Raw genomic sequence first — 18,405 nt, forward strand, 5'->3', positions numbered from 1 at the left:
AATTAAAAAGCAATTTATCAAAGGAAAAAATCTGTTGTGACCCTCTGTGGTGGCAAAGCTTGATATGCTTAATAGTTAGATACCAAATTGATCCCAAGTATGAAATATCTATAGTGTACATTCTAGATCATTTGTTAATATATTATGAAAACACTGGTAATTATTAATCACTGACTTTGTCTGGACATTTGTAACGTACCATTCTTTTTTGTTGTATAACACAGACTAAAAGGACACAATCAGTTTTGGGCACAGTGATATACAGAGATTTTGTTCAACATTGAAGGGCAGATTTATCAAAGGTCGAGGTGAATTTTAGAATTCAAAAAAAAATTGAATTTTGAGCAATTTTTTGTGTACTTTGGCTAGAGAATAGTCCAAATTTGATTTGAATTTGGGAAAAAAAAAATCGAAAATCTATTTATCATGTACTGTCCCTAAAAGGGAAAATTCAACTTTGACCATTTACCATCTAAAACCTGCTGAATTGCTGTTTTACCTATGGGGGACCTACTAAAACCTATTTGGAGTCAATTGGTGGACTTTGAAAAATCAAAGTTTTTTTGGGTGAAAAACTTTGATTTGAATTTGATCGAATGCGTTATTACTTTGATTCGTATGATTTAAATTCAACTGAATATGGACCTATTCGATCGAAAATGGACCTATTTGGCCAAAAAAAACCCTTCAACTTAATTTTGGTTGGTCTTTTTGAATTAAAATTTCGAAGTTTTTCAAATTCGACCCTTGATAAATATGCCCCTTGAAAACAACCTTCCATAGGATCTAAGCCATTCAAATAATTACAGTCACTTAGGGAAGACACACATTTTTTAGCATATATTTCCCTAACTTCTTGTGTGAAGTCATTAGTTTCATGTTTCAGTGTAATGCTAGTGTTTCAGTTAGACATACCTTCAATTAAGTGGAGTTACCTTCAAGTTATATCAATTTGTGATTTGTCAACATACAACATTGGAGTAAAACAGCAGTTTATCTGTTATCAAATAATCCAATTAGTTCATAAGCATTTCATGAATTTACAAAATTTTGAAAATACTTAAAGGGGAACTCCACATAACTTACGCTTCTTGAAAAGGAAACATAGTTTCAAGCAACTTTGCAGTATACATCATTTAAAAAAATATGCAGACTCATGATTTTTAATGGTTTCTGACAGTTCCCTAAGCCTAGCCCCCTGCTCTCCTGCTGATCTCTCTGACTACTTTGCTCAGCTGACTGACCAATGTTCCTTTGTATCTACAGCCAGCATATCCTCAGCCTGCATCCTCCAAACCCCACAATCCCTTGCACACGTGATTTCAATAAGGAAAGGAACATCACAGTGCAATGCATTTTGGGTTATGTAGTTCCTGCATGCTGTCTGTAAGCTGTGGAGTAGTTGTTACAAATTGTAACATCAGTGTTTAGTCCCTCCTTCCCTGCCAGGATTTCAAATGATGCAGAAAGAGAAGAACTGTTAACCAGCTGGATTTCAGCATAGAAAATGGCATTTATTCATACTTTTTGAAGAAACAGGTAAGTGTTATGGATTTATTACGGGTTTTTGTGTTATGTGGGCCTCTTTATTAAATTTTGGTTTGGAAGCCGGAGTTCCACTTTAACTATTAAAAGATACAATGGTGGAAATAGTTATTCCAAATAATTTTTTAAATGGCATGGTTGATAAACTATTTGGGGGAAAAAAACAAAAAAAAAAAACTCTCCTCACATCACTATGTTAATCAATGTTCAAAGATAATGATTCATTGCACTTGTTGAGAAAGTTATATTATTAATTATAGTATATTTATTATCTCTCTGAAAAGTAGAAGGGCTTATGATCTTAATATAAGTACTTCATTGATGTGTCACTTTTTGTAATGTTTGATTCATATTCATAAAAATAATACCTTTTCCCATACATTTTATTGGATATATTTCATTTTTTTAGGGCCCAATATTTTATGAGTTTAATTCTTGATGAAATATAAATATGCAAGCATATTTTGTAAACTATAAAACATAACATACTTTGCTGGGCATGAAATAATTGTGGAGTATAACAGAGGTATTAAAATATATTGCTATATCTGGAAATTAATAACTTAAATATATTTAAAAGTAGAAAAATGGGGCCTCCGTTGATTTTGGATGCAGAAATTCCTTTAATCTAAACTATGGTCCTTATGTGCTCTAGTAAGTTGGGAATGACTAATGTTTTTTCTAAATACAGAAGTTGTCTGCATTTCTGTGTTTTCCATTTTCACATATACAGTGTGTGGTCATCTCTGTTCTACCTAGTCTTCCCTTTAAAAGTTTGCACTAACCCGATTTACTGTAAAACCCATTTACAAAAATAGTCACATATATATAAATAAACAGTCTACAAATGAAATAAAAATGGTTAATTCACTAACACATTTTCTTTGTAAACATATGGCAAGTATGGCAGTGGAAATGCAAACTGTGGACACAGATATTGTACTACAGTGTTTTATGTGAAACACACAAACATTATAGGTTTGCATTCCCTTAACTGGTCCCAACAGGTTAAGGAGCCATCATGACTCTCCATATGTAAAGTGTCAACTGGTTATGAAAACAGTAACCACCAGTCAAGGTTGTTATACTATCACTTGACAAGAGGTCACTGTCTTAGAGGCACTGACCTTGAGTACAAATATGTTACAACTGTCAGTTTGGCATAGATCTCCTACAGGAGTCCTGTTGACACAAATGGGTCATCTTCACAGGCTGTAAACAATATATCACACAAATGAAAATGTGCAGTTTCATTTTTTATTTTCCCTGGCATCTTTGCATTTGTTTTCCTTTTCAGCTTTGTCCTTTTCATGTTTCTCTTTTTCTGCCTTTGTCACACTATCATAAGATGGAGGTGAAGTGGTAGAGGGAGTCATGTCTGTCTTGTCTGTGGTGGAATTTCCATTAAGCTTGTCAATAACCATGTCTTCTTTAATTGGCAAGCTGTTTACTTCAAGTTTTTCTTTCTTATATAAATAAGAAGCCTTTTTAATTGTTTTTCTTAATAGATATTTTCTGAAACAGCGCTGAATAATAACGACAGACAATTCCTCTTGCTTTCTCCGTAAAGTGGACGTAATTGGTTCATAAGAGGCTTTTGACGGATTGGATGCCATAAAACGCTCTTCCATTGGTAGCCGTAAAGCATCCATTTCATCACCTTCACCCAATACACGTTTTGTAAAGGCAAACAGAATGTCTAGGCAGTGAATTCTGTCTCCACTTACCATTGGGAGATCCATAGCAATTAACTGAACCCTATTGGGCTTAGCCATACGTAGAGGTGGATCCAGGGCATCAGCAAAATTAGATAACTTGCTATACTCTATAAACTGTGTTGCATCAGGGTCAAACTTTTCCCAGACTTCATAAAACATTTCAAAGTCATCTTCTCCAAGGGGTTCAGCACTTTCTTCAGTAGCAACACTGAAGTTTTCCAAAATAACAGCAATATACATATTTACCACTACTAAAAATGATATTATGATGTAGCTAACAAAAAAGAAAATCCCAACTGATGGATTGCCACAATCACCTCTAACAGAGCTTCCAGGATGTTCCATTTGTGGGTCACAGTCTGGTGCTCCACTGTTAAGAATGGGTGCCAATAGACCATCCCACCCAGCTGATGTTGTGATCTGGAACAAGCAGATCATACTGTTTCCAAAAGTCTCAAAGTTGAACATGTCATCAATGCCAGACTCTTTCTTCACATAGGCAAAGTTGGACATTCCAAAAATAGCATAAATAAACATTACCAAAAAAAGCAAGAGGCCAATATTAAACAATGCAGGGAGTGACATCATCAAAGCAAACAGCAATGTACGAATACCCTTTGCTCCCTTGATGAGACGCAAAATTCTCCCAATTCGAGCAAGTCTAATAACTCTGAATAAAGTCGGGGAAACAAAATATTTTTCAATCATGTCCGCCAAGAACATACCTGTAATTGAGAGGAAATTAGGCAAATGAATATAATAACAATATTTACCTAAAGCAATACAAACCGTGAATATTAAGAACATTTTTCAATTAGTCAAGTCTTTTTAGATCAAATACTTCTTTCATTAAATCCCAGAAATATAATGTATAGCTAAAATTAATTCCAAAAACTACATGCAGAATGACCACTTCTAAATAGTGCAAGTACACATGTTGGAAAGGGTTTGTAAAACAAAATTAAGTGAATGCTTTTGTTATGTTGGTGGCATCAAAATTATGATGTACAGAAGGGCTATCCAAGTGGTCTGGAAGTAGTCCTTTAAGGCAGTTATTGCCTTCATATTACCCAGGATCTTCATAAATTTTGCTGGACATCACACCATCACAAATTCTTACCATTTTATTTTCTAAAACCAACTTATGTATTTTTGGTAAGAAAGATATGGGTTTGTCTGTTTTCCAATTTAATCTAAAACCCACAAAATATGATCCAAAACATAACTTTATTCCCAGGAATGTCGTTTTGGTATGCATATTTTAAAATTGTTGTGTGCATGTGTGTGTTGCGACATGGCTTATTAGCTCACATATATTTCTGATATTCTGATATTTATAATATTAGTACACAATCATTTCACTCATATTTCCAAAGGAGGGTTATATAGATGGAACTCTATATAAGATTAAGTCCATACGCTATATAGTTATTGTCTTATAGCTTTTTACATAAACATTTTGAGCCTGTTTAATATCTCTTTGGGAAACAATTCATAAAGTCATCTTTAAGCATAAACACAAAACAGTGAAAACCGCAATGCAACTGCATCTGTTCGTTGATAACAATAGTAGTGCCAAAACAATAATTATGAATTATGGAAGTCTCAACTTTAAGGGGGTTATTTATCAAAGGTCAAGTTTTAGAGGTTTGTGAGGTTTTATACCTTGAATGAACTCACAACTCGAATAATTTCTGATTTAAGAAAAAAACCAAATGGAAAAAACTTGAATCATTGTTTTCGAGGTGAACAATGCGAAAACTCTAATTATTTGAGTTTTCCTCATGAAAAACTAAAATTGTTTGAAACATCATGAAGGCTATTGACATCTTCAAATGGTTCAAGGGCCATCTGGCATTGAATTCTACCTAATCTCCACAGTTTTAGCTGTAATATTTTTGGATTCTAGCTACATGGTATGATAAAGGTATAATAAATCTTGAAAAATTCTCATTTTTTTCCAAAAACCTGAAAAATTTTAGCTTTTTTTTAACCCACGGAAAATTTGAGGGTTTTTTTATTCCAAAAATGTGAAAAATTCAAATTTTTCAGGTTAAATACAACTCAACCTTTAATAAATATGTCCTAAATCATGCTACTTACTAATGTTGTTTAAAATGTACCTACCTACAATGGAGAGAATGACAACAACAAAATCAAAAATATTCCAGCCGATGGTGAAGTAATAATAGCGCAGAGAGATCAGTTTGAGAATACATTCACTAGTGAAAAGTACAATAAAGACCAAATTGATCCAGTACAGATTGTTTTCCATGTCTTGACTTTGCTCATCTGTTTCAATCATCATTGTTACCATGTTAAGACAAATAAGGATCATGATGATAATGTCAAATGCTTGTCTTGTCACAAAATCAAAGACTAAGCCTTGGTATTTATTCTGTGGAAGTAAAAGCAATACAGTTTATTATTCTAATGCAATGACAAGGATTGTTATTACTGCCTGTTATTAGATTGACTTTATGTTTGAACTATTATAATGCTAATTTATAAATACAATGCAAGAGATCAGCATGTTATGATGATCCTCACTCTAGAAGTAACACTAGTCAAGTACTTCCAGATTTCTGTTACCGTTTTGTGTCTTTACATGCAACTTATTTACTTATAGTGAAGCACATACTAATGCTGTTGATCTTAGTGTTCTTAGCAGAAGTTGCATGCTATTTTTGGCAATGACTTGAAATTCTGGAAAAAGTTGCTGTTTGTGCAAAAAACTTGGGGATTTGCATCCATTTAAGCACTATGCCACTTGTTTTGTAAATTCACTTCTACATGTAAATATTACCACTTTTTGTAGGCCTCGTAGACCTTGTTTTTTTGCTGCTGACACAGCAGACAGCAAGCTTTTCTTTAATTTCTTTAAATTTCAATTTTCTGCAAACATTCACAATCACAAATATATTTTCAAGACTAACCTAAACTTCAGTCTAACATAATACACTTACTGGTGGTCGGGGGATGGGCTTCTGTGGTTTCTTTGATCCAAGCTTTTTCATTGCATTATAATATTTCTTTTGTTCCTCTGTCATAAAGATGTCTTGACCTCCAAAGTAAAGAATTAAAAACAAAACTGGTCACAACCATGTAGCTAATCAGCTGTTAATGTGCACCTTTAATTGTTAGGATCTTTCTGAATGCAAAGTTCTGTACAACAAATTCTTACTTGTGGATGTTGCTTATACTCTGAATTGTAACAAGCTGGTTCTAGACCATCACATAGACCCATATAGCAGAAAATCATGGACTGAAGGCCCTCACAACCCATTGAAACAAGGTTTAAAAAGACTGTACTATATTAAAGGTTAACAGGTACAAAAAGCATCCAGTGCAGTGGTGGTCCACGGAAAACTGATAGACTATGGCTGTCAGCATACCAGGACCAAGAGAAAGAACAGCAGGATAATATTATTACTAAAACATTATTGACTACTCTTGAGACTTCACACAGTAGCTGGCAGGCACCACTCCAGAACACCAAAAGTCAATCAGTCAGTAGAATCCATTATGTATAAAGGATAAAAGCCTGGTACGTTTTGCGTCCCCCAAGGACACTTATTCATAGGCTAACTTACTTCTGATACATACACAGTATTTAAAGGAAAAAGAGCTAATAGAAAATGTCATGGGCGGGATCATAATAAATCAACAGATATCTGTATATCATTGCCCCTAGTGGCTTGTTTGTAGAATACATTCTATATCATTAGGCTATTTAAAGTGCTACTAAGTACTTCAGCATAAACATTTATATTTTTGTACAGTTTGTATACATAATGTAAGATTAGTAGTATTATATAAATATATAAATATAAGTTATCTGAAATAAAAAATAAATATACAAATATAGATACAAATTTGTGGTTTTGTTAAAGCAAGAGATATCAAACTCATAATTTAAACTCAATGGTTGTCTTGTTCCTAGGTGAAAAACCCATTTGGCTTCTTTTCTTAAAAGGTCCGACATTCTATTCCCTCCACAGATATTAGATACTGTTTTGTCAATGCCTATAACACATAAGTATGACACATTTCTATTGTTACATTCTGCAAAATGTTTTGCTACAGGAGTTACACAATTTTCTTTTGTAATATTTAATCCGTTCCCTAATTCTATCTTTCAGTCTCCGACCAGTTTGACCTACATATTGTATCTGACTAGGGATGGGCACATTTTTTTGCCTTGTTTCGCTGCGGAAATGACGCCCATAATTAATTAACCCTCGCTATTCGACCCTATGTAAATCTGCCCCTAGGTGTTAGTTTGTTGCCTAGTGTTTCTGTTCTCCTAGGGATGTACTTATGTCCTTTTTTAAGGATTTGCTTGAATGTGGGCTGTATGTTAATATACGGCTATATATATGGCTAGCAACATCACAGCTGAATTATTAATGTAACACTGCTCAATATTCTTTTCTCCAGCTTTATAGGTCCACTTAATGCAAAAGGATCATCCATCCTGTCTTTGTACATTTGGCTCCCTGAATTAGTTATAATGCAACTTACATGCAATTCTCTATTAAAAAAATAAGTACAGTAAACCTTTTATTTTAAAATCCCTAAAAAGTTTCTAAACAGCCCCCAAAATGACATACTTCTCTCACTAAACTGAGTCTGATATCTTTTCTAAAACCTTCTGCTGAATTCAGTCACTTCCTTATTTATGGTGCATGCCTGATTGATTTCCATTGGAGCAGGAAGCAGCAAGCATACAATAGACTGTTCTTTAACTGACTCTCTATGCATAGGAGAAGGAAGGCTAAAAATACTAAAGGGGGAAGAATGCTAAATAAGAAAATTACTGATTTCAGATGGAGGTTTCAGCTTCAGCATGCACTCAATGTAGTGAAAAGAGATATGCCATTTTGGGGGCTGTTTAGAGTTTTTGTTAGGGATTTTAAAAATATAAGTCTTACTTATCCTTTATACCTATTGCATAACCCTGAAGTTCATCACTGAATACTTATCTTTTTCTTCTGCTGATTGAAGTTGTCAATAATAACACCAATGAAGAGATTGAGGGTGAAGAAGGAGCCAAAGATGATGAAGATAACAAAGTATAAGTACATATAAAGGTTGTCTTCGTAACGTGGCTGCTCTTCGACCTATATGATTTGAAAACAATTTGCAGCAGTGAGGAATTATGTGCAAACTATTATCATCAGACATATTAATTCTCACATTTTTAAAGTACTATGAGCACTCTAAAAAATGTTGCCCTTGTTATTTTAAAACGATTGAAACTATAATACAGCACTACATCATTTTGGTTGGTTAGTAATTTGGGTATCACGTGGTATCTCTTGTAGATATTAAAGCTAATTCAGCAATAGCCCCAACTGATCAATGCTGGCTGTTGTGCTTTATCTCTGAAGAAGCTCTGTCTTCTTTTTTTAAAAAAGACTTTCCTGTAATAAGACAATAGAAGTGAGACATGAAGGCCTAAAAAGTGGAACGTCACAACAAAATCAAGCAATCAATTCATATTATATGATTGACACTAAGAAAACTTTGCTTTATTGAATTTTTCCCATTTGGGACATCTGCCATTGACTTGTACATGACCTCAACAGGTGTGAAATGGGATTTTTAGCAGCTTTGGGGTATGATAAATGTCTCAAAATGTGTCCACAAAAAATTGTCTCCCTAAAAACCTCAAGTTTTCATTTATTGGTAACATTATATATATATATATTCATTAATAAATTAATTACAGGTTTGCCAAATACTATATAAATCTACCTTTATAATTATAGACACCAAATTAATTCATCTGCACTTAAAAAGACCTAATATGTAAAGAAGCTTAGGGGCAGATTTACTAAGCTCGAGTGAATAATTCGATCGAATCGAATTATTCTAACGATTCAAAGTAAAAATCATTCGACTATTTGACCATTCGATTATCGAAGTACTGTCTCTTTAAAAAAAACTTTGACTTCATACTTTGCTACTTTAAACCTTTCCCCAGCACTTTTTAAGCTTTTTTTGGTCTAATAAAAATCCTTCGATCGATCGCTTAAAATCGTTCGAATCATTTTGCACTAAAATCCTTCAAATTCGATATTCGAATTCAAAGGATTTTACTTCGAGGGTAGAATTCGAGGGTTTTTTAACCCTCGAAATTCGACCCTTGATAAATCTGCCCCTTAGTGTGTTTTAGCTTGTTTTACATTAGGTTAACAATTAATATCAACTGTTTCATACCAACCTTTCTTGAGTCAACTGCAGCATACATAATATCCATCCAGCCTTTAAATGTTGCCTAAAAATCAAGCACAAACCATTTACTTTTTAAGGAAAAATGAGAATAACACAGGTTTGATATGATTTTTCATACTAAAAGAGATGTTTCAATGTTTGATATGCTTACCAACAGTATCCATAGATACTAACACAGTCTTGATGACAGCTTTGGTTTAGTGTGTTATAAGAGTTTTATTTTGTATATAAATCTGCCGGGATATGGTAACCTCTTTTGCTTATTATAGAAAAAGCAATGTAAAGCTGTCTCTCTCTGGTGATAAATAAACAGTGTGTGTGTGTGTGTGGGGGGGGGGGGGGTTGTGTACCCCCCTGCCTCTTTTTGCTCCTTGTGTTTTCTGCAGAATATTTCATTTGGATTCTGAATTAAACCCCTCTAAGTGCAGCAGCTGCATTGCTCACTCACTGAGCCTTCTGTGAATTGATAGTGAAGTTTTTCTGCAGAATTACAACCAATACATCACTATGCAATATATTGCTCCTGTGTTATTCTACTCTTGAGAATTGCTAACCTATGGACTTTTATAAAACTGAATTCTTGACTCTTTATAACTGCCACAATGTTCTTGAGAGACATCCAAATATATATTCATACAATTATACTAATGAATGCAGTTCCTTTTGGAGAATGATCTAGGCCAATAGGTTTTACTGAATCTTTATAGATAATGGTATGCAATCTAAAATAAGGGATATTTTTTTAATATAAAATTAACTAGTAATAAAGTTTGGTGTTGTTGTAAGGTACCCACATATATCCACAATGCCTTATTACTTTTTCCCAGCCTGTGTTTATTTTTTGTAAAATCCCTTTGGACCCTTAATTCTTGGGAACTGTAGAGAATTGCTGTCGTGGATCAAACACAATTGGGCATTGCAAAGTTTAATAGGCATGTCACGGTCGGCACCCTAAATTCAGAACCAATGCTAAGCACCCTGTTCTAGGCTCTTGCTTCTGCCTTTAATAGCCTTTCACCTCGGGAGGAGCCCTCAGCTAATTGTATGCTGCCAGGTCTTATTAAGAGAGGTGCCAAGCGAGGGGTTCTGAACGAGCAAAGGGGCACAACGGTAATGCAAAGTCTCTTGGGCAGATGGTCACGGTACAAGGCGTAGATAGAAAGCGTAGTCAGATCAGGCCGGGTCGGGGCAGGCAGAGTACAAACGGAGTCAGGCAGGAAAGGGCCAAACCAGGAGATCAATCAGAAAGGGATTCAGATACAGCGGAGTCGGTTATCAGGCAGGGGTCAGGATACAGAAGTCAGGATCGTCAGTAGTCACAACAGAGTATCAGAATGCAGAATACAGAAGCTTAGATAGCACAGAGGTACCAGGAACTCACAATGAGGAAACCTATAAAGGGCAGTGAAGAAATGTATATTGGCCCTTTAAATACTTTAAACTTTTGCGCCATAGCACGCTATCGTCAACACGCCAGCACGCATGCGCCTATAATTACAGAAGAGGTGCGCCGTGCACGCCCTAGTTACAGGCGTATATTGGATCAACAAGACGGCAAGATGGGCGTCCCCACCGATGGCGCATTGGGCGTCCCCGCCGCACCACTGGAACACCAGGGAGGTACGTTGTTACAAGGCATGTGCATACTCTGCACACGTGACTCTGTTACAGTATCAGACCTGCTAGCATGATGCCAATTTGGGTTAGGATTCAGTTTGGTATGTGTCTTTCAAAAATAATTTGCAATAAGGCTGAATCCTAAACTAGTGGATTCGGTGCATCCCTACTTCTTTGCATAACTTCCTTGTTACAAAAATATGGGTTATCCTCAAAGTATGCAAATAAGCTTGTATCACGTGTTTTATAATCCAGTGTTCAGTTCCATACATTTCATTTGCATGCTACTAAACAGGAAGTAGTTAATATATAACTTACCACTTGAAGCAATGCAAGGTATCCAGCACCTACGTTGTCAAAATTCACTTTGACATTCTTCCATCTGGCACTTTCATTCAAATATAGACAATCAGATTTGTTGTTAACTTGAGTATCAAGGATCATTTCACCAGTTGTGGTATTGACACAATGGTAATATTTGCCAGCAAAGAGATTTACCCCCATGATACTGAAAATCAGCCAGAATATTAGACAAACGAGCAGCACGTTCATGATGGATGGAATAGCTCCAATTAGGGCATTCACAACCACCTGGTATAATAGTTAGGGGGAAAAAAAGCAAGAATTAGCAATAAAGATTACAGTGCAGCAACTCTAGAAAAATCTAATGAAGGACAGGGTCAAATGCATAAATAATGAATACAATGTTTGATGCTGGATGACAATACAAATATATTTAAAATGAAAAAATGGAAAAAATTAGGAATATAAACAAAATAAATGAAAGACCTGGTAGCAGAAAGATGGAGTCATAGAAATGTAAACTGTCGGAAAAAAAGAGACATCTATATTAAACAAAATATAATGTAATTCAAATAAAATAATTCAAGAACTCATAAAATGGCTGATGATTTAGAAAAGAAACTGATACAAATTAATATAACAAAGTGAGAGTTAAAGTACATATAGTCAACAGAAAAGGCATTTTAGGTTAAAACCATGCACTAAACTAAACTCTTGTACATGTGCAAAAGTTATACATGTCTTAATATTCTTTCAATACCTGGCGTGAAAGGTACGTAGTACAGCCAAGATTGCCAATTTGTCTTTTTTAAAATGTTTTATAGATGTAGAGGTAATATAAGAGGGGGAGCAGATTGTTCAATTGTTTGGTGAAGACCATGAGTATAGGGGGCTCTTACTAAGCAATTTTAATACAGGTATAGTATCCATTATCCAGAAACCCGTTATCCAAAAAGTTTCAAATTAAGGAAGGGCCATCTCCCATAGACTCTATTATAATCAAATAATCACATTTTTAAAAAATGATTTCCTTTTTCTCTGTAATATTAAAACAGTACCTTGTACTTGATCCAAGCTAAGATATAATTAATCCTTATTGGGAGCAAAAGCAGCTTATTAAGTTTGTTTATTGTTTACATGATTTTATAGTTGACCTAATGTATTAAGATCCAAATTACAGAAAGATCCGTTATCTCGAAAACCCCACGTCCTGAGCATTCTGGATAACAGGTCTCATGCCTGTATATATTTTTTGAAAATAGCAGGCTATCATGCCAATGTTTTGGGAGGCCCAGGTTTTGTTATCGAGGAATATAATGGGCACCATAATTAAAGATAAAGAGGAATCAATTATTTGTCTTATATGTATAATATGCATTCGTTTTTTTGTATACTATGTATATAATAAACAGTGGGACATAAATGGGAGTATTCTCTGAAGCTATGTTATAAGGAACTTTCCCACTTTATGAAGATTAGTTAGAAGATGCCATGTTTCTTGTCAACCCAATGACAGAATTATTCTTGTGCTTCACCGTCTTCACCAGATCAGTACACCTTTCAGTTTTATTCATGATGCTGGTGTGTATTTTAACTTTTTAAAAATGTGAATTTGCAATTGATCTTTACTTTTTTGTATTTACAGTTACATTTATATTTAAAAAAAAAATCTATTAGCAGTATTGCATTCAAACTGTTACCTAATGCCATTGGTCACTCAATGAAGCTGAAACAACAGGGGGCCTAGTTGGAAATATCATCAATTTCAAACAAATACATGTGGCCAAAATTGCAGGCACTTATTAGGTTGTTAGGGTCAGTGACACTTATGTCATGGCTATCTATCAGTTGCTGTAGCAAACAGATATAGACCAATTGCACTATATTTTGGTTTAGGCACACTTCCCATTATTACTTTATCCAAAGATACAGTAAAGTGGATTGTACTTTGACATCTTTAGGCTGCTATGAGGCATGCACTATAGGAAGCAGAGCATCTATGAACTAAGTATATTATATATAAATGCAGTAGCATTAACGAGCAATTGTGGCATGCTGGGAAATGTACTTTCCTTAGTACCACGTGCATAGAATTAACTGAACCACATCTTTAGCTAATCAATAAAAGATTTGGTGAGCTAGAAATCCCTTTTTTCTCCATCATAATCTTCATATACTTGTACTTTAATTAGATTTATTATTTCTATGTCTTCATACACATATTTTCATGTAGCAGAAATGATCATTAAATTTAGTGGAGCCTCCGATTTCTTGGTTGTGAGTGGCTGATAACCAAATGAGAGCAAATTTAGAATGTGCATATGTGTAAATAAAATGAGATATTCTATTATCTGTGGACCCTGTGAACCTTGTGAACCTTCTACCTTTTTTGAATACCACCACAACATATAGTATGATGCTGCTTTGAATCAGAAGGCTACTCTAACTTAATTGCTGGAGAAAATTATATTTAGTTTAAACCATTCAGCTATGCCAAATCTTCAGGTTTCCATGGTGCTGGGATCCTGGTTCTTAATGAAGAGCTAGCTTATATAATACTGCAGTTTTCATGCTGCCAGAAAGTCAATAATGAGTCTAGAAATGTTTGCTTAACTAGACTTTATCCTTATTTTAAGCTAAATATTTTAGTCTACTTGAAAAGTAGTAATAGAATTAATGCATATCTAGCCATACTAGAAATGTGGCTGTAATAAACTTGTTGCTTAGGGCCGGAATTCTTTTTTAAAGTTGTGAGTATGGTTGTCTTAATACTACTAGCAATGGGGTTTCTGGACTCTTAGGGGGTTATTTACTAAACTCTGAATGTAAAAAAAAATGATTTTTTTTTTTATAAAATCGGACTTTCAAAAAATCACAAATTTTTCGTAATTTACGTAACCCCGAGGATGGAAAAGTCCAAATCTGGAAATCCGGTATCTCAGACCTGTTGAGGTTGCATATAAGTCAACGGGAGAAGTCCCAATGATTTTTTTGATACCGCTGGGTTTAAGGCAATACCCCGGAGTTTTCGGGTGAAAATTATGAAAAAATCTTGAAAATCAGGAAAATCAGATGAAGAAGTCTGAAAAATTCATGAAAATCAGTTTTTTTCCCCAGAAAATGTAATAATAAATAAGCGTAAAAAACCTGAGCATATTTGATGGGAGTTTGTAGCAGAAAATATTGAGAGAAATTCGGACTTTAATAAATAACCCCCTTAGGGGATACCATGATTTGGTAATTCTGCAATTCTGCTTAGCCATCTTAGAAATGTTGTTTTGATGGCATGTGTGAAAAGATTATTGCAATTAGTACAGAAACATGATGAGTTTCATTTGTGGATTTGTTCTGGAGTATAAGGGGAGGGAATAGAACTGGGTAGATGAGAAAGAAAATTAATAAACTGCAAAAGGTATACGTAGAAGATAAGAAGACAAGACATCTTGCTTCAGGGGAGAAGATATATATATGCTTATGGAACGAGATGGATTATCGCTGCTGCTATTCCTTGAATATTTAAAGAATAATACAGAAGACAGGAGCTTGTTATCAAGGACATTCAAATGGTTTCACAGCAGTTAAAACAATGTGTGAACTATAGTATTAAGAAATGCTGAGATAAGTAATGCAGAACTTGTCATGTATAATTTGTATTTATTTTTAATTAATAATGAAGATATGCAAGAAAGTGTTCGTACATGCAGAACACTGCTCGCAGGAGGAGGCGTATTTCTGGAATTCTTTGGAATAAGGGATGAGATCAAATTTGGGAATTAAGAAAGACTATTCATTAGTTAATGGTCACATTTTAGAAGAAGAATGTGTGGATGCCGTGGAAGTTTAATTAGTTCTTGCTGGTGCTATAACCTAAGCAATTAAGTTATGTTTTTAGATTTTATTTTAACTATCACAATGATTATTCTATAGTAGTTTTGGTTACTGATGATATTTGTAGTACAAGTGTAAGAAATAAATGGAGGAGAAATCAAGTTCTCACCAACACAGTTACTAAAAAAATTATTTTAAATAGTAAATAACCATTTATGTCATTTTAAAGTATTTAAAGAAGATTTCACAATATAGATGCAGCCAAGGTTATTGTAGGTGGAGGTTTTTCAAATTTAGAATACTTCTGAGAATGCACAGTGCAAGCATTGCCAACCAAATTTCAGATGTGGTTATAACCTTGACTACTCTTTAATAATGAATTTCTTTAGACTAAGTTGCTCATGATTATTGAGATGCTTTGTAAGGTAAACTGGGTATATGTAATGGGTTCTACATTTCTTTTTACATGATTCTGAATAGATTCTAGACTATATAATGTCTTTATACAGTATGTGTATGTCTGATTAACTAGTACAAATTCAGGATGAGATCTCTTCCATACAAGCACATATAAATGTAGTGAAAGACTGCTCAGTATAATCATCAGTTGGCTCACGTTTCTAGTGAGTCAGACCCAGTGGAGAAGGTATTTGTCTAATCTATGGCATTATATACTGTATATATTATATTATAGCCACTAATACAGTATGTCCCTTTGTTTAAAATGTTCATTCTCTTTTTACCTAACATAAAATGTATTTTATAAAAAAAAAGGAAATGTTGCCTATAGTATTTGTTAGCAGAATTAGCTTTTAGTATCTTTCTCATAAAGAAAGAGTAACGCATGTGGGCATAGACTATTGTTTTCTTACATAGTTGATTTGGGTTGAAAATTATAAAATCCATCAAGTTCAAAGCCTCCAAATAAACCATAAATTATATATATATATATAAAGGCTGAACAGATATCTTAAATAATAGCCAGAACACAATTTCCTTCTTTGCAGCTCTCTAACCTGGTACCAGTTAGTGACTTGAAGAGGGGCCATATGGGACATAATTGTTCAGTTAGTTTGCTTTTGAATCTGACCTGTGTGCTAAGAAAACTAACTGAACAGTTATGCCATTTGCCCCGCTTCAATTAGCTGTCTAACTAAATGGTTAGAGATCTGGCTTTCATCTGACCTTTAATATACTAGAAACATTTTTTATTTCGCACACCCTTTTTACCCAGATTTATTTTTACACTGAGTTGTTCCTTTAAATAAAGTAAGTTCACCTTTGCAAATCAACTCTGCATCAAGCAAAACATTAAAAAAATAAAACAAGACAGAGAGCCAACAAACCTTAGTATCTGAAGGAACCCCCAGAAAGATGCGGTATCTTGGAGATCCCTCTGGCACTAATGGTATTGTATTTTTTCTATTTGAATGCTTTTTTAAAAGTAGGCCTGTGTGGCTGTTAATTGTGGGTACATATACAAGCATAATAAAACATGTTTTTCCAAATATAATTTTATATTGGTTGCTACATTCTAATCATGTAAACTCCTTTATTAAAATACTGAATTCACTTTAAAGGTTTCAAGGAAATGTGGGTGCTTTTGTCTTCTAACAATAAATAAAGCAACTGATCATTCCTTTTGACACATCACATGCATGGTGGTAAACATGCATTAGTACTTTCATCTTACCCTCATCCCTTCAAACCGTGAGAGGGCTCTTAACGGTCTCAATGCCCTTAGTGTCCTAAGAGACTTAATAGCACCTAGTTCTGAATATCCCAGTGCATTAGCTATTAAGCTAACGAGAGAGACCTATACAAAAACACAAAAGTAAAAATTATAATTTGTTTTCACATACCACTGTACATACATTTTGGACCACTGAGTTGTCATAAAGGAAAAATGCTGGGCAGTGCAATTTTAAATAAAAAAAATTGATATCTGTTGACATGTGATCCCAAGGTCTTACCCATTGTCATTTTTGTTTATGATCCAGTTGTATTTGATGAGCACAGCTAAGGTGAACAAGAAAGTGAAACTACAATAAAAAAGCAAGTGAATCTGTGCTGTGTTACAACCTTTGCTTTTGGCCTTACCTTTATGCCTTCAAATCTTGATAATGCTCGTAGAGGCCTCAATGCTCTCAAGGTCCTAAGAGATTTAATAGCAGCTAGTTGATCATAACCAAGGGCCACAGCCAAAAGGGATATGATTGAAATCTGTTTAGAACCAACAGCATATATAATGAATCATTAAAAAAAATGATTCATTCATGTTCCTTTCACAATAATTGGTCATTCTTGCCTTGGCTGAGAAATAAATGGGTGCTTCATTTCTTTCACTTCAAATATGATCGTGTTGAGAAATATTTGTGGTCCAGTCATTATAAAGGTTATATATTTCATTCATAGTAATAAATTAATTCACCTAGAATTTATAAAATGTAACTTTGTATCAAAATTGTTAGTTTAGAGTACTATGTACTAATGTGATTATGGAATCTATTTTAAGGTTATGCTTTTTTAATTATCTACAATATACTATTTGAGAGAAGCCATATTCATACCTTCAGCATAAATAAAATAAACGGGTTTGTACTGCATTTTTTTAATTTCAAGTAAAATAAAAATCCAAATGCTCACTTTCTTTAGATTTTTTTACAGTTTATGCTATGTATATGAACTGAATAAATCAACTTTACACAACAAAATTTATTGGTGTGCTATTGGATTTTTTTTGCTTAAAAAAAGCAGGAGAGGGTCTTCCAGACAAGCACTCAACACTAACACAAGTGTATGCTACTTAGTGGGTTGAGCTCTCCCTTATTTGAGTTGCTGTCTGTGGCTTCAGTTTACAGATTATGAGGAGTTAATTATATATGGAGCTATACGGCTCAGAGCCCTACTTAATATATGTGCCTACGTGTCAATGGAGGATAACTATTAAAATTAGAATTTAAGCTTTTGAAGCAATTTGAAAAACTTATTGGAAAAAAAGTGAATTACCAAGCTGTTTTATAATCTGTTTTTTTTATCTAGACATTTTTAAAATAAATGGAATAATGTGACTTGTGGTAATCAAGCATTTTCCTGCAAATTAATGCAATTGTATTTTTCTGACTATTAAGTTACAGTAGAACCCCCATTTTAC

At 34.1% G+C, this 18,405-nt stretch overlaps 1 protein-coding gene across 4 annotated transcripts in view; it reads right to left on the reverse strand.

Annotated features, from left to right (window-relative positions):
* Window positions 1–1,543: 1,543 nt before the first annotated feature.
* The window catches only part of LOC108701357 (sodium channel protein type 2 subunit alpha), a 116,586-nt gene continuing 99,724 nt past the window's right edge, over window positions 1,544–18,405 (reverse strand). For all 4 annotated transcript variants that reach the window (XM_041576023.1, XM_041576025.1, XM_018235874.2 and 1 more), the window contains exons 21-27: window positions 16,945–17,067; window positions 11,439–11,711; window positions 9,493–9,546; window positions 8,249–8,386; window positions 6,230–6,334; window positions 5,391–5,661; window positions 1,544–3,988 (exon numbers count right to left, since the gene is read on the reverse strand). In XM_041576023.1, the coding sequence (XP_041431957.1) occupies window positions 2,796–3,988; window positions 5,391–5,661; window positions 6,230–6,334; window positions 8,249–8,386; window positions 9,493–9,546; window positions 11,439–11,711; window positions 16,945–17,067 (2,157 nt within the window). In that variant the 3' untranslated portion in view covers window positions 1,544–2,795. The remainder of the gene's footprint in view (window positions 3,989–5,390; window positions 5,662–6,229; window positions 6,335–8,248; window positions 8,387–9,492; window positions 9,547–11,438; window positions 11,712–16,944; window positions 17,068–18,405) is intronic.

Source organism: Xenopus laevis, chromosome 9_10L (genome assembly GCF_017654675.1).
Source record: "Xenopus laevis strain J_2021 chromosome 9_10L, Xenopus_laevis_v10.1, whole genome shotgun sequence".
In the NCBI taxonomy this organism is placed as follows: domain Eukaryota; kingdom Metazoa; phylum Chordata; class Amphibia; order Anura; family Pipidae; genus Xenopus; species Xenopus laevis.